The sequence below is a fragment of the Anser cygnoides genome, chromosome 10, assembly GCF_040182565.1.
Source record: "Anser cygnoides isolate HZ-2024a breed goose chromosome 10, Taihu_goose_T2T_genome, whole genome shotgun sequence".
NCBI lineage: Eukaryota > Metazoa > Chordata > Aves > Anseriformes > Anatidae > Anser > Anser cygnoides.
The window spans coordinates 21,653,947-21,680,992 of NC_089882.1; the positions used below are offsets into that span (position 1 = coordinate 21,653,947).

Consider the following 27,046-nt stretch of genomic DNA (forward strand, 5'->3'; position numbering starts at 1 on the left):
TATCAGAATAACACAATCACATTTGAAAAGCCATTAAAGCTGACTGAATTGCAAATTATTCATTTATTTTATCTTTCAGCTGGAATTTCACTTTATACTTCCACCAAGACAAAGGCCATACTACATGAACACATGTATTCTGGCTACTGTAAAGAATACCTATGATGAGAAGCTACACCATGTAGGGCAGGCTTAAATTGTATCACTAACTTGTTTGGAAAACCGGAGTTCCAGGTACTGTACAGGAGAGCGGCCATATTGACTCTGAAATAACAGCCCAGGCAAAGGAACAGCAGTTAAGTGAGAAGAACTGCACATACTTGGAAATTTTGAGTCACTGTGTTTATGCTCAGTTCTGCTGTGCCTGTTTTCCATTGCTGAATGAGTCCATAACAATGAAGATACAAAATCTCTGCAGACTTCTCCTTGCTCTTTAAGGCTTACTGTCTCCTGTTATTCTATCACAATCTCTGGCCTGAACTCCATCCCCTTCTCTCCCCTGCTTAGTACTCACTCAACTATGCAATCTTTTGATTCACTTGGGAATGAAGTCTTAAATTCACTTACTTATTAAGCCTACACTTTCAATTCATAGTTACTACTAAACTGCTTTTTAATTCTAAGTATTCACCTCTAGACTCTTCAGTTAAACATTAGATTGGCCTAAGATTCCTACTAAGGGTAGAAGAGTAGCATTCACTGGAATGCTTGCTGTACCAGCTTGCCAGGAAAGAAAAAGAATTTTCAGACAAGCCAACTCCATCCCCCCTGAAATTCATCAAGTTTTTACAACACCTTCAGCTTTTACTGAGGTGGATGCAAAAAAAAAAGATCCGCAGCCCTCATAATCTATAGGTCAGAAGCCTACTCCTTAAATAAATGTAGGCAGACCATCTGATCTTTAGATCCTCTTCTTGAAACCTACTTTTCATTACTGTAAACAGAAACACAGTAGCAGTTTCTGACTCAGTCTCAACTTGCTTAGAAAACATTCACTGATATTTTTAAACCAGTCACAGACACCTGTTAATTGCATTTCATATAATATTTGTGGTAAGGTCTCTAACTCCTTTTCCAGGATGAGGGAGGAGAAGAAAGAGGGGGAAGCCTTGCATTTTCTAGGCTGACTCTTCTGGAAGGATTTTCCTTCCTTTCTTACATAAAGAAAAAATGCTTCATTAATGTCAAAGATCCAACACCAGATGGTTTCAGGAAAAAGCACTAGCGTTATAACTAGGCTTTCTGTGCCTGCTTCTACGAAACTTGAATTTTGTGAGCACATGAATGGCACAACTCCTTCTAAAGCTGTGTCAAGAGTCTACTAGCTATATTTACATGCATTCATAGTTAAAGCCATTATCAGTTGAGGCTTGGATCTCCAACACACACACACACACTTGAAAATGGTTGTAAAGAGTATACAGCATAGCAAGCAGGAAATAAAATGAACGTCTTGTTGGATGCCATTGCTAGCCACTCAGTAATCCCCCTCTATTGGCAGATGAATGAAAACACAATCTAGACTTAATTTTCATAAATATACTTTTATTTTGCCAGTAATACGGGCTACTGAGAAAATTAAAGTAAAACTGCTACACATAATAGCACTTCTGGTCTTGCAACTCCTGTTTGATCCATTTACTTAATTACAACTATCAGACATGAATTCATTTTGCTTTGGGAGTAGGACCTCGGTTTTGTAGTGTCTTTTGAAGCTGTTGTTTTAATTATTAAGTCCAAGTAAGAGCTAACTTCTTACTACGCCCTTTTCTACTGCAATGCCATATTTTTTTTTCTGCCCTTTTCTACTAGTTCTACAATTTCTTCTTTAGCACAATGCAGTTGTGAACTTTAATTAAGTTTATCACGCGCTTAAAGCGTTCTGTAGTAGCAGAACATTTCTGAACTAGGACATAGTTTCCTGGTTATCCACAACAGCATGGAGCTGCAACTCAAAGTCAGCCCACTTATGTTTCTACCAGATTAGAATCAAGAAAACCTGATTACAAGAACACACAGTAGAATACTAGTGTATCTGAAATCAGCATTAAAGATAATTGTAGAAATGTGTTCAAGAAAGCAGTGAAAAAGCTGCCTTCAACTCCGGTGTGTGTGTTTGTGTATTATAAACAGTCCAAAACCAGAAAACCCAATTTATGAAGAGCATCTGGCCAATATAGAATGGGATATTTCAAGGGCTTTCTAAGGTGAAATGCATTTGGATCTTTCATCTCTAAATTAGTGAGATAACCACAGAAAAAACAGAGTACAATGAGACTGCTTACTCTAACATACTGCAGACATTATATTAAAGGATTTTTCTTTTTACTAAAAAAATCTCAGCATAAAATCTCACAATGCCTAATCTTCACTGCCTCCAGTTTTAAGCTGTGCCATGTCACTCTTATTTGTAAAGCTCTAAAAATATTTTTTGAAGGGGAGAAAATTACTGCTATTTCAAGTAGCAGTCAGGGAAGTCAGTCTCTCTCCACGCCCTATAGCTGCTATACTTAGCAACAGCTACGTGATCACTGCTGATCAAGTCAGGCTGCATTTCATAGTACATGAAGGCAGAATGGAAATGACATCTCTTTTTTTTTTGTATAGTGGAAAACATCAAGAATTAGAATAATGATGCAATAAAAAAGAGTAAGACTCATTTCTCCACATATCCTTAGCTACCCAACAGTTTCACTGAATGAGCTTCTTCCCAAGCAAGCAGATAGATTATATTAATGATACATGCACAGAGTGATACGATGGGAAAAAATAATGCTCTCCGAAAACAGGGAGGAGGCAGGGGTGCTATGAGAGTGACGTCTTATATTTTTCTTCAGTACTGTCTGCGCTATTTTTAGTACGTTAGCTGTGCAACAGCCACAGAATATTTTGTTGGGTGGGGAAGGATAAAAGGAAATCGTTGGCTGTTTTGCCATGGTCTTTTTTGGCAAAGCAAAATTAAGCACATACTGTAAAGTCCACTAGAACCAGGGAGAATAAAAAAAAAAAAAAGAAAAGAAAAACAAGCAAGTAAATAGAATGTTAATTTTCTAAAGTACAGTTTATTGTCCACAGTATTTTTATGGAGGGAACTGTCCACAGTAATTTAATAGAGGGGAAACACAATTTTTCTTGCCATCAAAGCAAGTTAGGGAACAGGGCTATGTTTTTCTTACTTCAATGATGTATTAATTCAGTTCAAAGTCTCCATTATGAAGAATCACATTGTCAGAATTGCGGAAGATAACTCAACTGCTTTAGTGAAAGCTCTTTTCCCAGAGCTACTAAAGGATCAAATCCAAAAGCAACCACTGTACATAGAAATAACATAATTAATTGTTAATAATTCTGTGCTGCGTAGTTACCTTTTGATGTTCTTAATCCTGTTTTACCACCAGGAAGTCTTCAACACTGACTTTGATGCCTAACAGTGGATTACTGGTCACATCCAAATAAAAATATCTGCAACTCTCTGGGTAATACAACATCAAAGAACTAGATACTTGTGTTAAGTTTAAAAATAAATCCAAACAACTGGTATCCATGTGAAGGAAGTAAGAAACAAGTCCATCTAAAAGTATCATGTGAGGCCAAGACAACAGATGGACCCCAAATATAAACTCCTAGGAGTTTAGGAAAGCTAAGGAAATGCAGAAAGTTAAATTTGAGAGGGGACAGCTGTAGAGCTTTTAGAAGAGCTAAACAGATTACGCACAATAGCAAGCTTCCTAGATGCACTGCTTTCCAACGACAACACAGCATGAAAAAATAAGCTTTTCTCTTGAATGAGGAAATATGCTTCAGAAAAGCACTAGGATTTAAAAGAAATAGCCATCAACTTCCAAATTAGATTAGGTTTGGCTAATAGAATGATAAAATGCAAAATGAGAATGAAATCAACCCCTGTCTAAATATAACAGTCTTAGGATGGATCATAAAGTAAGCTGATAAATAATTGAGTCTCCCACCTGCACGCTGTGGAACTAGTATTTTGAAGTGTTTTTTTTTGTCGTTGTTGGTTTTTTTCTGGTTGTTTTTTTAAGATGCTGAGGAATATCAGAAGATACTTTCACTGTATATACACACACCAAGAATGTTCAATTTTTGTACAAGCAAATGCCTAACCCTTCCTCTTGTCAAACTACACATACACACGTGGCATTGGATCAGCATCACAAAAGCCAGCTTGCTTGCCTACTCCATTCTACTCCTAACAAGGATAATTGTAGGACTTGATTAGCACTCAAACGTTTATGAGAACTGGATCAAACACACAATACTCTCCTCACTAACATGCTGAAGAATAGCCTCAGTAGGAAGCCTAGGAAAGACCAAGCAGCTAACACCAAAACTGGGCACATGCTAACCTGGAATGGGAAGATTTTTCTTATTTCTTACAGTCACCTAGACAATAAATTAGGACCAATTCCTCAAGCATAAGGTATCTTACTTTGTGTGCAAGGGTATTTGCATGCTTCTCACGGATACCTGGAATGCCAGGCAGAGACAGAGCTAGATAAGGTGATAAAACCTCTCTAGTAGAAGCTCTGACTATTTAGCTTCCCTTTGGAAGCACAAAGTAGCACAAGAACAAAACACATGCATTTGAAGTGATGCTGGAGTTATTCCTCCTTAGTTTGCATGCTTAAGTAAGTCAACAAAAGCTATTAATTTTAGTAAACCCGGTGAAACTCTTCAATGCTGCATCTACTTTGATACTCTTGTAGTGGGGTCAGAATTCGTAGCAAAAGCACATCTGAGTGATTCTTTTAATTTCAGTACTCCTGTATCCCCTTCTGTTTTGCCAGTCTCAGGTCTGCCTCATGAAGTCTCCCTACCCACCTGCTGTACAGAAAACCAGCTAACCAGAAACTCTGTTAGCCCACACTGATAAAAGGTCATCCTGCTACCGTGTTCCCCAGTTTGAGAAAAGTAAACTATTTTTCAGATACGCTTGGTCTGTTCTAGGAGGTTGTACCTCTGATATTAAACATGTCCTTGCAAAAACACTTAAGGTCAATTCACTCATCTGTGCTTGGATATTAACAACAAAGTTCACCAACTTTGAAAGATTTTCAACTCAAAGAACAATCATCACATAAGAGGTCTCAAACCACAAAGCTGCAGCTAATGTGCTCAGCCAATTCTTCTTTCACTACATCTTCTCAAGTGTACTGGGGAGAGAGCAATAGTACATCTGTACATGATGCAAAGCAAAGCAAGCAAGCAAATATGAAATTAGCCAAGAGAGAAGAGAACAAGTTATCTGTTTTGACAGCATCACAAGCTTCACAATGTTCAAGGCATTACAGTTTATTTTGGCTATTATCACCACGTCCCAGGCATTACTACATATTAAAACTATTTCAGAGAAGTCAGACTTCTAGCCAGAGATCAAAGTTTTTCCATCTCCCAGGAACCTACCTGTCAGAGCTACCTAGTATGTGGAGATCAAGCCATCCCACACTCACTGTCATTACTCTTGGGAAACAGAAGCAGCATGCTCAATTCAACAAAATTCATTGCTGACAACCAATTCAAATTCAACTAAAATCTGATAAGTTGGTAGGAAGTCAGAGGCAGCATATTTGAATCCCTTCTGTTACCTTCCCGTTCTTAAAATAAAAAGAAAGCATTTAAACTGAAGATAATAAAATATAAGGACACCAATAATTAAGATAGACTTCTTGAAAGAATCCCATTAATTCAGAATGGGAGCAGATCTATAATAGTAAAGAGATCGCTCCTAGCAATCATTTCTACCTGAGTGAGAATTTTACCCAGTTAACCCTCCACCAATAGAAGCATCTATTCGGCTTAGCACAAGGAGTAAAGTAAAAATCCTGTGCTCAGTTGAGCAGGTGACATAGATTTGAGACATTGCACTGGCATTTCAGCTACCAAAGAGCATGATGACTTACAAATTGGCTATTTGTCTCTAAATGGTCTTTTCAGTTCCTTTCATAAAAGAGTTTTAAAAGGAAAGCCACTAGCTTTCACATTTTACACTCAGCCTGGCAACCAAATCTATCAAAACAGGAGTGAATTATTTCATAAAGCTTCCTGGATTCTAAATTAAATGGTAAATCCAACAGCCTGGAAGTATACTTCTGGGGCTTGCTTCATTCAAAAATTATTTAGTATTAAGCTAGTTAAAGTTTATAACCCTCCCTCAGAGGAAACAGAGGAGGAAAGAACCACCCCATTAGATGTAGTTATTGTCCAGTCTTCTGTGGATCCTAGATTCACCCCCCAAATTACAATGCATATCAGACCAGTTTTACCTGAGATTCACTATTAAAACAGGAAGCTGTTAAACAGCCTATTCTACACAACGTACTTATTTAGCCAGAATACAAAAAGCATATGCTAACACAAATCATGAAGATGGACAAAATTACAAATCTGGATAAGCTATGAAATTAAACAGAAGTCCAGTGACCTTTGTGAATATCAGTTACCTTCATAAAGTTAATTAAATGTGTTGGTGAGGACATTTAAATGTCAAGGTTCATTGCATAGCTTATCACAAGGAAAGTATATTCTCAGTTAAATCACATTATCTAAGAGAGAATCTTCATCTAGTCTAAGAGGTTTAATTTCCTTCACTCACAGCAAGATGACTCACCAAACAGCTAAGAGTCATGCCACGCCACATTTAAAAAAAAAAAAAAGCAGCATTTCTGAGGATTCCTCAAAAAATCTAGCGACAGCCTGCTTTTAAAAGATGTTTGCATAGCACAAAAGATGCTTAAAACAATGACAGTTTCAGAAGTAAAAAATATGACTCACAGATTATGTACTTGTCAGTCAGCAAACAAAACAGATTGGTACCTGATTTACAAGCAAAATTTTCCTTACTCTAAGTAAAATACTCAAACAAGTTCCTAACACTGCACATGCCTGCATACACACAGCCATCAGTGTGTTTTTCATGAGCAACTAGATGTGAATATCAAGGTTTTTGTCAGCAAATTCTGGTGATATCACATTACATAACAAGTAAAGCTCTATGCTAGAAAGCAGTTTCCTTAAAAAAAAAAAAGTAACCTAACTCCCCAACATGTTAAGGTATATATGTATATATATATACATACACACACACAAGAAAACAGACGTCTCTCAGACTCCTGGTTCAGAGCTACTCTTGCCAGATACATTTGGATAAATGTAAAATTGCTGTGGTAAGCCTTAGCATGGTTGAGGAAACGCAGGTGGGAACGGCACTAACCAGCACACCAAACATTCTGAGATAAAAACCTATCTATTTTTAAACACCAATATCAGTAGCATTTGATCAGCAATAAGTACTGAGGCAGGCAAGTTTATATGGTCTTAAAGAAATTGCCACTACATTGAGAAAAATTCTTAAAAAAAAAAAAAAGTGGAAAAGACATGAAATTTATTCTCCTTTCAAGTTTTAAGGATTATTGGTTTCCTTTAAGTTTTGAGGTCTAACTCAAGCACTGAAGGTACTTACCTGTCATTTAGCCTCTTACAGAGTCTACTGCCCAGATCAGACTTCAACACAACAGTCAGCTTAAGAAATATATATATATATTTTGGATTTCTCTCTGACTTCATGTATACAATCTATGCCTCAACTCTCACAAAACAATATTTCCGCCATAGATGCATGTATAGGTTGAAGGAGAAAAATGCAGAGTATTGTGGAACCTCATTGCAGAGTACAACTTATAATTATGAATTGTTCCATGCTATCATGAGCATTCACGTATATTTCATGATAATACTAGACAGATGACTGAACTGCTTGAACACTTGTGCACAACCAAACCCCTCTTCCCCGCCTTTAAGTATATTTTTATGAAGAAATTTCAGCAAAGTCACGTTTTAGATGTCAAAAGCTGCCTGTAGTGCTTAATAGAGAATCCAGATTTAACTCCAACTGTTCATTTTATTAAGCAAAGACCACAAAACCTAGAGGGTACTACATCAGCAATCAGGGGAACACAGGAGCAAAACTTATTCTCCCCCGCTTACCATTCTTCAGGTATCTGAGTCTCTACAGTTGCCTGCATATAATCCTGTTTAAACAGTGAAGAAGCACACTGAGGTGTGCTCCATCTAATGGTACAATGGAGAGGATTTTCACAGGAGCCTAGCACTGTCCACCAAGTTTTGTGTCACTAGGATTAAACCAAAGGTCATAAATTATGACCTATATTTAAAAATCTTGCATACCCAATATGAATAGCTTTTACTATCCTTTTAGAGTTTTCTTTGAAATACAAACCAGAAGTAGCTATTGAATTACTGCTGCAGTCTCAGAAGAGGCTCAGATCATTGCCTTGGAAGTTTTCTTCTTCCCAAGCTCTTTGCGAAGACATTCACAGATAAGTTCTTCTGCTCTGATTGTCGTTCCGTAGTACTAACTCCCCTCATTTCTCCCATTGGTGCTTACATCTCCAAATACTTGATTAGCATAGCCACTAATCCCAAATACATGCCCACAAGGCAGTGTTATGATGTGTCAGTGTTAACTTGGTACTGGCACTACTGTTACAACCTTAGTCAAACTAGAAAAAAAAATAGTTTCTGCAAGATAAAGTCATGCTCTTAACACACGACAACCACAAGTAGTCGGGAACTGGTGGACTTAATTAAAAGCTTGAAATAGAATCAAGCCTGAAAGCTGAATATAGATTTTCCTTATTCAAACATATCTCGTTCTTTTGCTTTAGATCACAGTTCTACCCTCTGCATATATATATCGCTATTTATAGGGGAAATAAACACAAGAAAAGACTACACTATAGAAGAGAGAAACTCTTCTCAGCTATTTATTTCATGAAGGTAAACACTCCAAAGATAAGGGTCATTTGACTTTTATGTAAAGAGAACCTGGTAACTTGGATAACTTCATAGTGCCATAGAAGTTATGTGCACCATTTAAGATGAGATTGGCTATTTTCATCTTTTTAAACATCAATGGTAATAAAAATGTTTGATTTCAGCAGTAAATTTTACTAACTACAATCAAGTTGCAATTACTCTTTAGGAATCATAACCCAGAATCTTGCCTAAGTCTAGCAAAAAGCAAAGCAGAAAGAACAGATTAGAGTAGATGTTCTTTGAAGAGTATACACTTCCCCCAGCTTGAAAATAAAATTCATCAAATGTTTCTGCTGTGGGTATATATGTAAAAGACTGAATACTTGAAAAAGCCACACTACATCTACTGTCCACAAGAAGTCGTCATTAATCATAGCTCTTAGTAGGGAGTAAATACTCAAGGAGATATTCCTACTTCTGTGAATTTTCACTTAACTGACACCATGAGGACTTTTAACATAACCAGCCCTATCAACTCACAAAGTACCACCACATAACTTAAAGACAAAGAAAGCCCATCTTAAATGCAGTGCATACCACACACCTGGGGGTCCATTGTGTTTGTGGATCCTGGCACTCATGCCACAAATTTTAAATGCTGATACATTGAGTTATTTTGGATGTAATCAACAATGCTTACATTTATTTTCCAAGGAAACACATAGCTGCTTCACTAAGGAAATTGTTGAAGGAACAAAAGACTATCAAGCAAGATGCCATCTGAACCAGTTTCTATTTCAAAACCATTGGTAAAAGAAAGATGAACTGAATGTAGCAAGGTAAGCAGCAAGAGCGATGAAGAATGATAGCTCAGCTCTCTGCAGTCCCTCCACCGCAGCCATCATGACCAGAATCGCTAAGAAGTGCCTCTGAATTCAGCACAATTACAACATCCCAGCTGCATTGCAGGGTGGGATATTAATGCCTGTTTGCAGCCTTCCCTGGACACACTTTGCATGGAAAATGTACATGATCTGGAGCACTTTAACACCTAGGATGTAGGTCTTGTACTTCCAAGTACATGCATACGGCACAAATGGAACGTACCCAGTTCAGCTCTCACCACTCCTGTCAGACTGCATTCCCAGAAGAGATGTAATAGTCACCTCTGCAACAGGCTTGAGTGCATATGAAATTCCCAGGAGCCCTTAAGATTCCGAAGCTATGCACGTCTATTCTACCAAACTATTAAAAGAATACTGCCATACATTACAATTCATAAGAGATGATTTTACTTGGTTTTGGTCAGAAAACCCTCATTCTTGTCAAGTATCTAAAATCAGAGAGAGACAAGCTAAGAGATCAAAATGGCAGTGATATGACTTGCTTGAACCTAAACTGGAAGACAATCATCTAGGATCTCACACGCATCCCTAACATTGTGCTGTATTTCCAGTATCATTCATAGCACACAGAGGACAAAACCAGAACATTTTATATTCCCAAAACATGAGCAGAGAATCATTGCGCCTACAGGAATATAATGAAAACAAAACAGTGCTGCAGTGGCCCTTTAAAAGAGAGGGAACAGATTAATAAAGCAAACAGAAGTCATATGCACCTCATCTCACTACGGTATCCTATTTCTTATCTGTATACAACCCCAACTATATATTGAAGTCTAGCAATCGAAGACCATGTAATCTACAGCTGCAACCTTCCACACACCTGTATTGCTCTTAAGCAGGTCACAGCTGGCAGCAGGCAAGGATTCCCCTTCAGCTTTTGTGACTGCTGGAGACCATTTTGACAAAAAAAATTGTAGATATTCAGGTGGATACTTTCCTTTTACACCTTCATAAAGAAGTTACTGTTCTAGTATGCCTTGACATATCATTTCAATAATAATTGAGTCACCACTCTCCTAATTTAAACAGGGTCAGAACTTCAGAAAGTTTCTTCTTCAGTTTCATTAACACTTCCTAGACATGACCAATCATAATCGCTGAGTAACCTCAGCATCTTCACTGTAGCAGAAACCAAGTTCTTGAACTTAGTGTTTTATAAAGGGATACTTACAGTATTCACTGAAATTTGGTGAAATTCTCTTTGCTCAGAGTTTTCATAACTATTTCAATAGTAAGTTGACTGAGTCAAGAAGATGAAGAAATCTTGTGTACTATGCAGGAGACCCAACCTGGATTACTCCTCCTGCTTTCCCAGCCATTGAAGCCCCTGAGGAAAGGCAGCATGCTGAGCCCATCAGATCATCAGCTGATTGAACAGTACACACTGCTCAGCTCTCAAATTCAACTTTTAGCTAATTGACCACTGCAAAATTAAGTGTCATCTATAATTAACTTCATGAAACAACTTTCACAAATACTGGAACCTACAACGTCCCCTATGGCACTCCATAACACACACAACTGTACACAGAGCACTTGTGATTGTACCCACTAGGCTCCTCCTTTGGAGGAACACTGGAATTGTACAGGAAAAAGTGCTCCATCACTCTTTAGATCTATCTGTTGACAACTCAACAATGGAAAAACACAGAAGAAAACTAAATTCCCCCCAGGAGATGGGATTTGATCATAAGATAACAGAGGTCTAAACACAATAAAACTAAAGGTCTGTTTTACAGGAGTCAAACAGCTTGAAAATTAGAGGTGGGATAAATTAAGAGGGTGATGCAAATAGTGGTTTAGCATCACTCTCAGTAAACAGAAAAGATATTAAAAACAGCTTAGTTTGCCAAGATTCAAACTTCTTTGAATACACAGCTTGGTGCATAGTGGTTCAACACTAGCAGCCAGGGAAGTGGGATTGGGATTCATTTACGATGGCAGCATTACTTTAGAAGTAGTTAATGCTTGGTAGAAGTGCTGTAAAGCTCCATCCACCCAACAAAAATAGTACAGCAGAGGCTTTGCTAACATCAGTTAGCACACAGCCTCTAAACAGGGCTGACAAGATCAAAACATGAAATTTCAGAGACTCCAAACAGGATCATGAAATTGTTTCAAATGCTATTGCATGTACATAAATACAGAGTTCAGGAAGTAGGTCAGTCTCACCTTTATCAGTACTCATTTCAACATCCATAGACCTTAAGCTACTCAAATTTACACCTACATTTTACATATGACCAATAAAAAGAATGCAAGAAGAGACAAAGTCATATAAATTGTCGCAGATCCAAATGATCAGTAAAGTGTTATTCAAGTGAACATAAAACTGGTAAAAGTGGCTAGAGAAAAAACATTAAGTGAGCAAGTTCTTCTCTTCCTTGAGAACATGCTAATGCAACTATGTACACAAGGTGGTAGTTCACATCCTGCAAGAAAGGGGAGGATCTTCACTAGCTTGAAGTTCGTAAATAGGTCTTCCAGGCCAGTACCCTCCACAACTCGGAGCCTGTCCCTTCTAACGTGATTATCAAGTACATTTGGCAGTACAACTTACTTGTCAGTTAAAATCTTGTGGCAGAAATCAGTTTGCAGAGATGGGCATGATGAGTTCCCACAGCCTGGGAGAAGTGCTTACTCTTTGTAAGTTCGGCTTGTTAATAAAATTTGCAGTCTGTTCACCACATCGCTGCATGTTTCAATGCCCAAAAAGAGAAATGAAAAGCTCCTAACCATGACAAAGGCAAGTGCCGGGTCCTGCACCTCGGACGGGGCAACCCTGGCTATACGTACAGACTGGGCGACGAGACGCTGGAGAGCAGCCCTGCAGAGAGGGATCTGGGGGTTGTGGTTGACAGCAAGTTGAATATGAGCCAGCAGGGTGCCCTGGCAGCCAGGAGGGCCAACCGTATCCTGGGGTGCATCAAGCACAGCATCGCTAGTCGGTCGAGGGAAGTGATTGTCCCACTCTACTCTGCGCTGGTGCGGCCTCACCTCGAGTACTGTGTGCAGTTCTGGGCACCACAGTATAAAAAGGACATTAAACTGTTAGAGAGTGTCCAGAGGAGGGCGACGAAGATGGTGAAGGGCCTAGAGGGGAAGACGTATGAGGAGCAGCTGAGGGTACTGGGCCTGTTCAGCCTGGAGAAGAGGAGGCTGAGGGGGAACCTCATCGCAGTCTACAACTTCCTCGCGAGGGGGAGTGGAGAGGCAGGTGGCCTATTCACTGTAAACACCAGCGATAGGACCCACAGGAACGGTGTTAAGCTGAGGCAGGGGGAGTTTAGGCTGGACATCAGGAAGAAGTTCTTCACCGAGAGGGTGGTCACACACTGGAACAGGCTCCCCAGGGACGTAGTCACTGCACCAAGCCTGTCTGAATGTAAGAAGAGATCGGACTGTGCACTGAGTCACATGGTCTAAACTTTTGGGCAGACCTGTGCGGTGCCAGGAGTTGGACTTGATGATCCTTATGGGTCCCTTCCAACTCAGGATATTCTAGGATTCTATGACTGGTCCACACAACTTGCAGTTCTTTTCAGCTAACAGAAATCCAGCAAAGATGGAGAAACCCAGACAAACCTTAACTCCAAGGTATATCTTAAATTTTTGGAAAAGGACAGGAGTATGGTTTCCCTACCTTCCTTTCTCTGGTGCTTTAGTCCAATTATCAGAATAAAGTGCTCTTTACACTTAGGAAATCTGAATTACTGTAGTGCAGTTAAAGATGTATTGCATGGCTCTGCGTATGCCTTTGTCTCTATTTATGTTTGTCAGGGAAGCCTGGCTAGAAATCTTATTGGCATACAAATAATGTATATTAGGCTTCAATTAATTGCTATAGAGAACTACTGAGTAGTAGTGTTTTTCTTATCTAGCACAGCAGTGAGACTTAATATACATGGAGATGACTATTTTCTGTATATATAATAATAATACAATTTTTGAAAAGTTTGCCTCTGCGCTTTAAGACGGCAGAAGAAAAACAACTTATGAGAAATCTTCAGTCACATTTGTAATAGTCTTTCTAATGCTATGAAGTGATGAAAAAGGAATACAGACACTGACATTCAAAAGCAAATTCTACATTATATCTACAGACACACACACATATATGTATGTACACACACACACTGTAAAACCAGTAAGCACTGAACTATTATGAAGAACCCAGCAGAGGGAGCACAAGTCACTAAGACACTGAAATGCTGCGTATTTTAGGATCAGGAGGGGTGCTAGCCCATCCAGAATTATGTAGTTTGGTAAACAAAGAAATACATTTATAGAACTTGCTGTTTGAAGAACCTAAGAATCGGGTTTTAAGATTCTGTTGTGAGAGTTGTTCTATTTTATAGCACTAAACTTGCTGAAATACTATGGCCACTTTGCAGCAATATTTTTTCCTTATAGTAGCCATACAAATAACAATTAAAGACAAACAAGTTTCTACGTAGCCATTAAGGAACTCAAGATTAAAGAAGTGCGTTTATTCTGATATTTTATGCAATTTTTTTTTTTAACCTGAATCTGAGTAACCAATTAAGAGATAATTGTAAACTAACATTGACATGTACATTTGTAAAATAGCAATCATTATCCATGCTTAGCTTTGCTAAGGGCAAACAACAGTTTCCCAGATGGGAACAAAGAAACAGCTCTTATTCTTAATTCTGTTGTTAATCACAATACCTTGGTAATGACCATAAAAAGGTAACAAATTCTTATCCAGATTTCTAGCTAGTGCAAACTAACATTGCTTCCACTATCTGTAATACAGTAAGCCACAACAGCTGAGAAGTTCAGCATTTCAAAGAAATACTGGAAGCTGGGGAGTAAGGGTGTGGGAGGGTAGTGAGCAGCCCACATCACCTAAAATCCAGCCAGAATGCACATCATATATTATTCCTTCAAATCATGCTGCTCTATTTTATCAAAGCCTGCTCAGACTATACTATTTTTCTTTGCAGAATTATTGAATTAGATATTCGGACAATCAGGCAAGGATACAGGCAGAATCAAATTATGACAACCTCATTCACAGTCTCACCGAGCTAAGATGAAAGACAGGAACATTGGCAAAAATAGCCTAAAAGTATCTGCAGACTGCACAACACACAGACACACAAAATGTTAGAATTAACATAGTAGGGAAGGTATGGGGAGGAATGACAGGATCAAATTAGAATAATGCAAGTGTGGGCTGCACATCAGGAAGTACTTCTGGCCTGCAAAATCCACTTACCTAAGAAGCTTCCCACGCACCCCCTTAGTGCACAGCAGCAGATGACCTCCTTACCACATGCATGGGGAAGGCAGGAGCCCTGAGACAGAAGCGGTCTCTAAAAAACACTTATCTGAGTACAGGCTGCCTAGTGCATAAGCAACTCTTCCCCTGCTAGGGATTGGAATCCCAAATGAGCCACAAACTCAAGAGAAGTTCACTGCATCGCAATGTTTTGAAGCTCTGCACGGTTGTACTGCTCAGGTGCCCACAAAATTAAATAGTGTCAGAATTGGAAGTGAAGATGAAGCAACTGGTCTGATATCCTTTAACAATGCCATGGGGGAATGCAAGTACTTTTGTAACCACTCTGTGCACAGACTGGGTGTTTAGAGGCCGTAGCTTGACACACAGCATTGAATCCTGCACAGCAGTTCCAGCTTAGTGTCATCGGCCAGCACATAAAAGGCACCCAATTTCATTTTTAGACCCAGTAAAACTAAGTTTTTGAGATGCTATTTGCAAGAAGCATTTAATAATTCACTAGTTTAACTTTAATAATTTACTTCCCCTATCAGTACACTGTGAGAAAACACCTTGAAATACCTTGTTCTTTCCTCACAGTTTCCACAGTCTGCCATTTAAAAAAGCTCTTCCTAGAGATTCTGCTTTGTGTGTGATGTATTTTGCTTCAGGTTTTCAAAAAAGCTGCAATTTACTTTTATTTTTTTTCCCTCCAGAATACAGCTTCCCTAAGGATTTATGGAGAATTGTCTTCCTGTGCAAATAACCAGGCCAACAAGGCTGCAAATCAGATCCAGAAAAGTGTACATCTATGCTTCATATTCTCCCAAAAGTATATTATTTTGAGTGGAAAAGGACAAAGTTTAGCATCCCTCACTCAGCAGGAAGCTAAGTTCTTCAAAAACACTGTGCTTCGCACATTTGTGAAGAGCAGTTCTGAACCTGCTCGCCCATCTCTCATGTTCCCATGTAGTTGTTCAGTGCCATCCCTAATATAGTTTAATAATGGTAAAATGCACTTTGCTGCCAAGTGGGAATTACTTCACTGGAGATCACGCTGATTTTTAGGATTGACACAAAAGCAATTGCCTGCCTTTTTAGGACAATTGCAAGCTGTTCCAAACTTACTAACTTTTGAGGAGAATTTAAGGACCTAGTTGCTTGAGTTGAAGTGCTTCTATTTCACATAGGTCATCACATTGAACTCACAGGTATTTTTAGTAATAACAAGAAGACTATGACTGGGGTCTTCTATCTCATACCTCACATGAGAAACGGAGAGTAATCAGTATGCTGCTGGTGAACTATGTGCACAAAGAGCATCACATATAGGCTTGGCATTGTTTTCGTTTGAGGAGGTAGAAGTGGATCTTCTTCCATGCGTTTATCTCACAGTAGTGACAGCAGCTCTCATTTGCTCACTGAAGACATAGGATCCATGAACATTGCCAATTGGTTTCCACAAGCAGATCTTTGAAAATGCATTTCAGTTTCCTTGATATTGAATTCCTAAGGAAGATCGTCAAAGCACTAACTGGCATGGAACAGTGCTTTGTTCTTAAAGTTCCGAACACAAGAATGCTGAAGTTAGGAAGGTTAAAAGTTGTGTTCTGAGTCAGCAGAAAAGACAGTTACATTAGAGAAAGATTTCACATTCACTGAGTACTTCTAACTCTTTAGGTCTGGTCCGCTTTAAGTGGGACAGTATACTTGATTCCAAGTTTTCAAACCAAATTTTAACTCATTTTCCTATAGAGCAGGTTACCTTCTGCTCCATTTGTTTCCCTTTGTCAAATCAGTATGCATTTTTGCTGTTTTCTTCACAGACCATATTTCCTCTCCCTCCTCTGATTTCCAGGAATTTTCTTGATACTGGCATACCATTTTGTTATCACTGTGCTTTGTCCTCCTCCCCCTTTTATTTGAAACTTGTTTCATTAGTCATATGGTACACATAAGTCGCGAAATTAATTTGTCTTTCTGCATTATCATTTTGCTTAACATTTAGCAGATGCTAAGTAAGAGGATATGCCAATATTTCAACAGACACCCAAAATAATTTAGTTGAGTTTAGTTAGCAAGTTCATGTCTTATTACACGTCTTCACAGTATTGATTTCCTACTGTCTGCCAGAACAACAAATGCCTGTTTTAAGAGATGCTCACTCATCTGCTGATGTACAAATCACACTAATGTTGAAACACATGCTTCGAGAGCAAAAGCACTCCCTCACTCCCCTCAGTGTCAAACCCTTATTCTCATAGCTCAGTAGTCACACCGTTCCAGTTACTTACTGAAAATAAAATGAACAGAATTGGTTTTAGTTATTTGGAGATGTAAATTTACATTCTGCCCAATCCCAGATTTACATCATCCTCATCTGTGATAGGACTGAAAGAATATGTAGTATGTAGTCACAGTAAAGTGTTTGCTTTGGATACAAACTGTGATTTCCACTTAAAGATATTCTTCGTGAGCAAAATAAGCTAGATAAGTAGAGGTGCAATTTTTAGTAATTGTGCTTCTACTGTAGGCTTCTTCCAGCAAGACTATCAGTCACAAATCACACTTTCCTTCTCAGCTGATTGAGAAAGAGGGCCTAATGAAAGCACCTCATCTACATCCTTTCTGACAAAAAGGCAGAGGAAGTGAAATCTTGCCCAAGCGTGAGCATGCTTTAATAGATGTTAGATACCTCTACTTTAATCAAAGCAAGCCAAAATAAGCTTCTGTCCAAGAGCAGCACAAGCAACGAAAAGTGATTTACATCACATGAACAGTCTGTCTCAGTAGAGAACATCTCTGTAGGCAAAAAAGTCAGGCTGGTCTCTGCCCTGCTGCAGTCTCTGGCTTCCCGCTGAGCCTGTGTGCAGGGGCATCACTCAGTGCCAGCAGCAGCATGCAGAGTCCCAAGCTCATTTTGTGTAAGCCATAAAGCAGCCTTCACATTAGCACCACAAAGAAAATTCCGACTTACTAGATTGCACTAAGTACACCTCAGCTCAGACAGAGCATCTTCTAAACAATGAGGATTTCTTATAGCTCTGAATTGTGACTATTTGTCCCCAGAGAACAAAGCCAGCCCTAGATCCATTTAAAAATAAAACAGTCAGGCCAGGCACAGAACTTAGACCGAGTTGCAAATAAGAGCTCTACAAGATTGTTCCACCTTAACAGGCAATTCTTTCTGTACCTCCCACCCAAACTCTCACCAGGAGCTGTGTGAATCAATCAAATAAATAAATAAATAAATAAAAGTAAAGAATTTAAGTTGGTTACAAATACCACTCCGTAAGCTGGAAACATGCCAGTGTTGAGTTTTCAGAGCTGGAAAAAAAACAACTTCTGTATATTTGAAAAGATGCAATAAGTTTGTTTCCACACATTTACACTAAAAGGTGCATTACCAAAGTGTATGTATTGAACATGTCTTCCTTACACTGAGGATCTGAGTTTTGGAAGTTTTTGGTGTTTTATCAAATGTTAAATGAAATGGGTTAACCAAAAGTTAGGCTTATGCAACTTAATTAGCTAAATACCTATTGTTATCCTTAACTTCTTAACATGCTGATTCACTACATTTAAGAAAGCCTTGCAATCAACTAATTATCCTCAATTACATTTGTGGATTTTAAGGTTGATTCACACACAGCAAATTGGTACAAAATTAAGTGAAAGAGCCCTCAGACTTTTTTTTTGTTTCGTTTTGTTATTCTGTCCTCCTTGCAAGAGAAGGAGCACATCTGCACCTGTTCACCCATCACTGTGCACTCGCCTCCCTCAAATAGCAACCTACACGAAAGAAACATCCTTTCTACTCTGGTCCTTTTCTGGAGGAACACAAAAGTATTTTTACCTTTTTTTTGTATATTTTCTTATAGAACTCTAATGTGGTGCTCATCAACAGTTCCCTCACTCCTCACTCCATCAGATCAAGCTAAAGAGTTTCAAAAAATATGCAGCTTTTCCAAGTTAAACAGTCTTCAGCTTTATATTCTTCCCATTGAGAGAACTGAAAAGTTTCAGAACTTGTCTAACATTTCTATGCTTCCTTTTTTAGCCACCACTTGGTAATATCAAACAGCTCTCTTGACACTACGGTGTCAGTGATCCACACCTGCTTTACGCAGGTTGAACTCCTCTGGCAACTTGAATCTAAGCTGTTCAGAAAATCTGCTCAAATCTCAAGGCACAAATTCCATAGATGACTTCCTAGAAGTACTGATTTTGTGAAGTATTTGGCTAAGACAATCCCCGTTTCCTTTAAAAAGGATCCCCATCATTCTAGTTTTGAAATACCAAAGGATAAGAGCGAGCACTGAACACTGCTGGTACCTGGGCACAAAGCGGTGCTGCTGCCTCGGGAAGGAGGAAGGCAGAGGGGTCTGCGCACGATGGGCAGAAGGAAGCAAAGACATGCCACCTTGAATGCCACCTCTCTCCTAACATCACGGATATTCAGAGCACATATTATTCACGTTTGTTATTGCACTGTTATGGAAGTTTAGCAAAGCACCAAATATATGACAGCTGCATGTGACATTTAATTCTGGAGGAACTGAGATTTTTCCTCACTAATTAGGAAGCCAGCCAGCCTACTACAGCCAGCCAGAACCTGCAGGTTACATTCTAAGAAAGCAAAGATAACAGCAGGACTGGGAGAAGGCTTTAAAACAAGGGTGTTTTCTATTTTCCAAGTTGAAGACTTCCTCCATCTCCTGCATCCAGGCAGAGATTAAACCAGTCCTGTGGCTGGCTTGCTGCACCTGCTCCCGGCAGCTGGAGCCCCAGCAGCTGCTGCCACGGCCCCCACCCCATGCAGCTGGGGAACCCCAAGTGTGCTTCACCTACATGGTGATGCAGGCTGTCCTGGAGACGGGACCAGGCATGCTCCACACAAAATAAAGAGGGGAAATGACAATTCGGGTGGAGGGCAGTATTCATCCCATGGAGGTGGCCCCGGAAATCTGGCTCTCTACAGACAGTCATAGAGGCTGAAAGCCCAGCCAGGACCAGACTCACAGAGGGCTGTCTCCCAGCTTCCACACTAAGCCCTGCAGGCTATGCCTCAAAGCGATACAACTCTGCCATAAATATCCCAGATTAATTCTGATCCTAGCATCAAATCCACTTAAGTGACTTAAAAGCCTCCAAGTCCTCAGAGCTGTCTGCCCAAAAAGGGCTCTGCAAATGAGTCTTGGGCTGGTGGAGAAGAGAAATGTTATCAAACAAGGCAAGCCATTTGTACAATTTTTAGTAATGTTGTTTGCAAGAGACAAATGGGACAAGATAGCTGAGTTGGCATCTTGTACTAGGAGAACAGGCACAAGAAATCCTCGGGTACTGGACATGAGTGCATGGGGTAGGATTTGTGTAAATACTTTCTGTATTCCTGTAAATTTCTGTTCCATGCTTTCTGGAAATAGCACTTTCTGATTATTACAAGAGGAGTAGTTGTTAAACGACAGCATATGCTCTCCAGTGTGTTTAGGGAGCTATTTGCCTTGCTCTCCTGGAGACATCTATTTAAAAAAAAAAAAACAAACAAACCTAAATGTCTAACTCCAGCATCGCTAAAACCCCCTAAATGTTAACGCTGACAGCCAGAGGGGAGGCAGAACTACTTCCCCTCTCACTCCGCCACACCGGGCAGCAGGAATGCGTTTGGGAACAGGAGCACGCCAAAGGGGCAGGGAATGACCCACGACCATACCCCCCCTCCTTCACCTCGCACATCCGTACCCTAGGCAAACCCGTTATCTCGGGGCTCCGCAGGCAGCGACGCTTCCTCCCCCGCCACCCGGAGCGGGGGCACGGAGGCAGCAACACGGCCGAGGCCGGGAGGCCGTTCCCCGGCCTCCCTCGGCTGCAGCGTCCCCGCGGGGCCCCGCGAAGCCACCCGTGGCCGAGCCCCGGCACAGCGGTCCCCGGGGCGCAGCAGACCCAGAGCCGGGCGGCTCTGCCCCCCAGCGCCCCGAGGCCGGGTGAGGGGCCCCGCAGGTCGCCCCCAGCGCCCCGCCTGGCCCCAGCAGGGGGCGCAGCCGGTGCCGGGGAGCGGGGGCGGCCCGGGGGGGCCGGCGGCAGGAGGAGAGCCCGATCCGTGCCGGGCGCGCGGCTCTCAACGGGGGGAGCGGCTGACAAGCAGCCCCTTGTGTCGTACCAGGGCGGCGGAGTGGGCTCGTAATAAGATGCATGCTTTTCCCACTCCGCCCAAGTAAAACTAAGTCCCAAATACTTCGCCGCGAGTAGCCGGAGGCCGGGGAAGCGCCGCGGGTTCGCTTCCATCGCTGTTCTCCCGTGGCTGGTACTTAAGCGCGGCGCGCAATTGCTTAAGCGGCTTTCTGCGCGCTGCAAAGCGGCGCCCGCTTAATTCCGGCTGCCAGAGGCCGGCAGCAGCCGTGCCCCGAAAGGGGCGAGCTCCGGGCGGGCTGCGCCGTGCCGAGCTGACCCCGCCGGGTCGCAGCTCTGGGGGCTCCCCCCGGGCAGGACGGCCTCCCGAGGTGCACGACCGGGGGGAAACGAGCCCTAGAAGGACAGGGCTCGTCCCGCTGCTGCTCTGCCCGGGGGGCGGCGTGCCCCGGGGCTGCGGGGACCCGGCGGCGGGGAGAAGCCTGCCCGGGGTGCCCCCTGCGCTGCCAGCGCTCAGCCCCCGAGCATCCCCGCTAGAGCCCCAGTGAAGCACCGGCATCCCGAGGGGCTGGGGGCGTTAGAGGCTGAAGCCGCCCCCTCCGCCGCTCGGCGAAGACCCCCTCCTTCCCGGCGAGCCGCCCGCTGCGGGGAGTTGCGCTGCTTGCTTGTACGCGGGGCGGCTTTAGGAACCCGAAGGCAGGAGGCGAAAGAGGAGGAAAGCCCCGCTACTGAGAGACCCTCCTCGAAAAGGGCAAAGAAACGCGGGCAGCGCTTACTTTTCGTGCTTTGCGTTTTCCTGGATGGCGCTCAGCACCCCCGGGTACGCGGGGGGGACGCCCTGCTGGAGCCTGCATGTGGCCAGGTGCCGGTGATGCTCATCCTGGAGACAGGCGTTTTCGTGGTACAACTTGGCCACTTGCTGCTCCAGCTCGTCTATCCTCCGCTTCTGCTTCTCCAGCAGCTCCTGCTGCGTTTCAATAATCTTGTTCAGCTCCTTCAGGTACTCCGCCGCCTTGCTGGGGTTCTCCGCCGGGCTCTCCATGGCCTCCCCGCACCTCTCACCCTCCGGGAAGCAGGTGGGGGGCGCAGGTGCCAGCCAGCCCGCTCCGCTGGGAACTTAAGCGAGAGGGGAAGAAATAAATAACCCGCCGGAAACCGGCCCCCCTGCTGGCTCTCCTCTTCCCCTCCTAGAGCAGCCGCTGCCCGGGCGAGCGGAGGAGCGGTGCGCGGCGGCTGCCGGCCCCAGCCGCCATTGCTGATGCTCGGCTTCCCGCAGCCGAGCGAGGGCAGGGCCGGCGGGGACTGCGGGTGCCGAGCCGGGGGGAGCCGCCGGTGCCGCTCGGAGCCCCGCCGGTGCTGGCGCACGGGCGCTGTCCCGCCCTGCCGGAGCCGCAGCCGGCTCAGCCCCTCGCCAGGCAGCGCCCGCGCCCCCGCCGAGCTCGCAGCCGGGCATGGGAGCCCGCAGCACGCCGCTCTCCTGCCTCGGCAGCCGGGGCCGCGCTTTAAGTAGCCGGGGCTGCTGCCTCCTCCGGGGGGCCGGTGAGGAGGGGGCTCCGCGGAGCGGCGCATCCCCCCGGCACCCCGCTGCCGGGGCGCGGCGCTCGCCGGGGAGCGCCCCCGGAGAGATGCGGGGGGCAGCCCCCGGGCCGGGGCAGGCCTCGGCACCCCCCCGTCCTTCTGCCCGGCTCTGCGGGGGCGGCCCCGGGCCCCCCCGGGCTCGCTGGAGCGGGCCCGGAGACGCGCGGGGTGCGGGGAGGGTGGGGAAGCCGGGCTGCGAGACCTGATGTAAGAGCAAGGATTTTTCCCTGGCACGTCTGGGGAGCGATTGTTTATTGTTGAAATAGCATCAGGGTGTTGGCTGCCCGGAGATGGGAGCTCTCCAGCAGCATGCCCGGAGTCAGACTCGTGCTAACTGCTGTGTAGCAGAGACCTCTGCCTTTCCGTCAGCAGCCCTGACGTTTAAAACCTCCGCTGGTGAGACTCTGCTTCCCGCTAAGGCCGCATCGGGCCAAGAAAAGTTGCCGAGATGTGGCTCCTCTATGATCCCAGTGTGAATACATGTTGGGAATGCTCATGGAAACAGGGAATAGGAAGGGGAAATGGAGATACTGCAGGAAGAAGATAGGAAGGTGGAGAAATATTTTTCTCCTCCCTTCCTCCTCTCCTTATCTCCTTAATATTTTTTCTTTTTTCTCTCCACCTTTAAACTTTGCAAGTTTCAATTAGTAACATTTTCTTACAGCAGTTGCTGCTGCTGTCACAAATGTACTAGTCCTTTCTTGTGGAGTCAGCTCTTGTTACCATTTGCCAGGATGTATTGCTTTGGAGTATGGCTGATGCAGCAGGCTGAAGAAGTGGGGGACTAACAGCAGCCCTACCAGGGAGGTTGGAGACTCTGAGCTCCCCCTAGCTGTCCTTGGAGTGAGGGGCTGAAATTTTTGGAATGGATTTCCAAAACAGAGGATGTACATCACAGGTTCCCACCTATGGCTTACTTATGAATATGGAGAAAAGAGGCATGAGGGGAGGATAAGCCTAGAGGGGAAGAGATTCACCTGGCAAGTTTCATATTCATTCTGATTTTAAGGTAGAAATTAGTTATCCTCAAACTGTTGCTTTTGCTTTGGACATATGTGCAACAAAGGGCTGTTGTCACTATCAAAGTAACTGAAGCATGAAGGACTAATTCCCAGTCCTCCTGGGGATCACAAATTCACAGAGAAGTCTTTATCTGCTCTTTCGAGAAGACAAGCTTCTTTTCCATCAACCTGATCAGAATTTTTCATTAGAATTGTTGAATATATATGTATTATAAATACTCTGAGTTCAAAATATAACTGCTGAAGAACACTTTGCTCTTTATGGCATGAAATGGTTATCGCAATATGGTACTGAGGCAACCCGCACAACATTATTTGAGAAAGCCAGAATGCTCGTCAGGTGTTAAATCAATAAAGAGACCAAGAGAACTTGCTTATTATATACAAAATAAAATGTGAAGACACTCAAAATTCATTAATGTACAGTAAAAACCTTATTAATCATTTCACAGAACGGACAGTTGAAGTGGAGCAGCAGCAGTAGTTACTACAACTGGTACCTCTTTGAAAGACCTCTTCTTAGGTAGTTAAGACCTAGTTCATAGGACCCATGCAACATTGCCGAAGAGGCATGAGGCGTTTTAAATTATGACTCTCCTCCTTTCTTTTACAGAACAAAAGTGAATGCCTCAGTTCCCAAATGGCAAAGTTATGGCTTGTTCAATGGCTTGTTAGTCTTGTTAGACAAGCTAACTGAGGAATAATAGCTTGTGAAGGGCTGGCTTTTCCTTTTGGGTCTTTTTTTCTGGTTCATTTTGGAATATCTTGGTTGATTTTGGAGAGCTCTTTTGAGAGGATAGCATTAGGTTTTTCTCTTCTCAGGAGTTCATTAACAAGTTAATGAATTTCACCTGCCAGTTGCAAGTACCTGAGCTACTTGTGCTTTCTCATAGGTAACATGGAAAAAAAATCAAACCTACTGGAAATGTTCTTACCAGGAAATCATAGGTTAGATTGAAAAATACAGTCCCACTGCAGGTGTCCTTGGGTTGGGACCTGGTTTTTCCTCAGTCGTGTTACTGGTGTGGTTTTGTATGTTGTTGGAGAAACAGAAAGGAGCGCTTTGTGTCTGAGGGGATTGTTTCTGTGAGCTTCAAGACACCTGTATGCTTCATCACCCTCCATAAATTAACAAGAAGAGGTAAACTTAGAAAATAAGCATATTCGTGAAACTAATAATATATTCAATCTCTATCTGTGTGAGACAGATTGTAAAAGCAGATCCAGGTTGTTTGGATTTGCTCAGTTAGAAAATTAAGTGACATCAAGCCTAACCTTTTTTAATACAAAAATTACCAAAATAGCATTCTTATTACTTGCTAACATCTTACCTTAGACCATCCATTTTTGTAAGTTAAGCAGTACATGGTTAATTCTTGCCAAAGAAGGTGCCAAGGAAGATTTAAATATGAAAGGAAATGTTATTCATCCAGTAAGTACAGTCCTCTGGCTAATTTATTACTAGCAATAAAAAAAATATCCCACTCACTTTTGAGAATCCTTAAGATAGCCTTAATTTTAGACTGTCTCAGATCTAGTTATTTTCTGGTGAATCAATACCTTGCAGAGTACCATTTGTGAATGCAGGAGTTCCAAGGTCTGATCCAAATCATGGTTCAAAGGGAACCTGGCCTACATGTGTTGTTAGGTGTCCACAGGGAACAGGAATGTTTGCCTGTCCACTTCTCAAAAACCTGGCTCTTGTTGGTACTTGCTACATGCCTGACTTGGATGTTTTGTCAGCTTCAAGTTTATTGTACTCTGTTAAAACTGAGCTATATTGTTACTCTTTCAAAAGTGGTTTGGTGTGGCTAAAATGTAATCAGTAAACACACAAACAGCTGAAGTAATTTTTTCAAAGATATTTCCAGGGAAAAGCATCTATTTTCCATGTAAAATTAATTAGGTCAGTGTAATATAAAAAACGTAGACCCAGAAATCATGCAGTTATATACACTCAATCTTAATTCTACGTTTTATCTCAAAAAAAAAATTGTATTGGAAACCACTTATTTCTTGTTCACACTTTTACTCTGTCCCTTTGCTTCCCTCCGTGTCTCCTTGGTTTTGCTGCATTGTGTTTAGAGATTAAGGTTATCCCACTACCAGAATTTATGGCGCTCTTAGTTTATATGTTGGTACACACCTCTTTCCCACCATGTGCCCTCTTTCATGTCATCTAATGACACATGACATGGATGTTCCTTATTACATAACTGTGTACTCACCATACACCCGGAAGTACTTTTTCACGTTCTGTGTGCTGATGGTGGGGATGTGAGAAGTGATGTGAGAAGAATCAACGTTTTTTGTAGCCTGTCTTTCTTTCTGTCCTGTCAAATAAAAGAACTGTTAATGTAAGCTATCAAACAACTCTATTATAAACATGCAGAATGAATTGGCAAGGAAAATTTTGCTGCTTTGTGGAAAGAGAAAAAAGCAGGGGGTCTTATAAAGGAAAGAGTATGCTATTTAAAGAGATGACTGGATTTTTTTTGTAGAGTATGATGTGGCAGTGACACCAAATGCAAGGCTTATGGTGTGCTGGGGAACAAGTGCGCTAATACTCTAGGTTGTGGGACAGATACTGTATTCTAGCAAGGTAGGGGTAAGGGAAATAAAATCATGAGGAGTGCTTGCAATTGCAGCACCTGGCGTTATCCGTAGAGGAGCTGCAAACTACTTCATAAAGTCTTGGGGAGCAGCAGCCTAAGGACCTTGGAAAATAGTATAGCAGAGAATCACTGCAAGAAAAAAGTGGGTATACTTCTGCCAGATGTCTATGGAAATGTCATTAGCTAATACTGCAGTGTCCACTATGACAATAGATGAATGCTTATCAGTTAAGCCAGGGAGAGATAGGAAGTTACAAATAAAGATTTAGTTCAGATATGTGGTCAGACAAACATGATTTCTAATTGTGCTAGATTTCCTGATGGTATATGGGCTATAAATTTACTTTGAGCTTCTTAAGCTTCCTGGTTATGGAGATCACAGTGATGTTCATGACCTGTTACAAGGATGAACAAGATCAAAAGAAGATTGTTTAAAATTGAATTTATGATGGTTCAAATTGAGATTGTTACTTAAAAACAGCTTTGGAGTAGTTTTGTGAGTCTTTCTGGGTGAATTAATCTTTCAGAGTGAAAACAAGACAATTTCAATCCTGAAAGGATTTTGCTGTGAAAGTAGAAAGTAATTTTAAAAAGGGGATGAAATGGAACACATAACTCAAATTTAGCAGTAAATATAATGAAATTTAGAGTGCAGATGTAACAGTTCCTCTAATAATTAAACAAGTTATTTTATAAATGGTGCAGAAAATTATTTTCTAGGTATTTAAGCTGAGATTTGAGCCAAGTTAG

At 42.1% G+C, this 27,046-nt stretch overlaps 1 protein-coding gene across 12 annotated transcripts in view; it reads right to left on the bottom strand.

Annotated features, from left to right (window-relative positions):
* The window catches only part of IQSEC1 (IQ motif and Sec7 domain ArfGEF 1), a 346,189-nt gene extending 323,657 nt beyond the window's left edge, over positions 1–22,532 (bottom strand). For 3 of the 12 annotated variants that reach the window (XM_013187634.3, XM_013187636.3, XM_013187632.3), the window contains exon 1: positions 21,858–22,513. In XM_013187634.3, the coding sequence (XP_013043088.1) occupies positions 21,858–22,123 (266 nt within the window). In that variant the 5' untranslated portion in view covers positions 22,124–22,513. Of the gene's footprint in view, positions 1–21,857 lie in introns of all 12 variants that reach the window. The other 9 variants (XM_013187639.3, XM_013187637.3, XM_013187648.3 and 6 more) reach the window with 8 other exon arrangements.
* Positions 22,533–27,046: the final 4,514 nt, after the last annotated feature.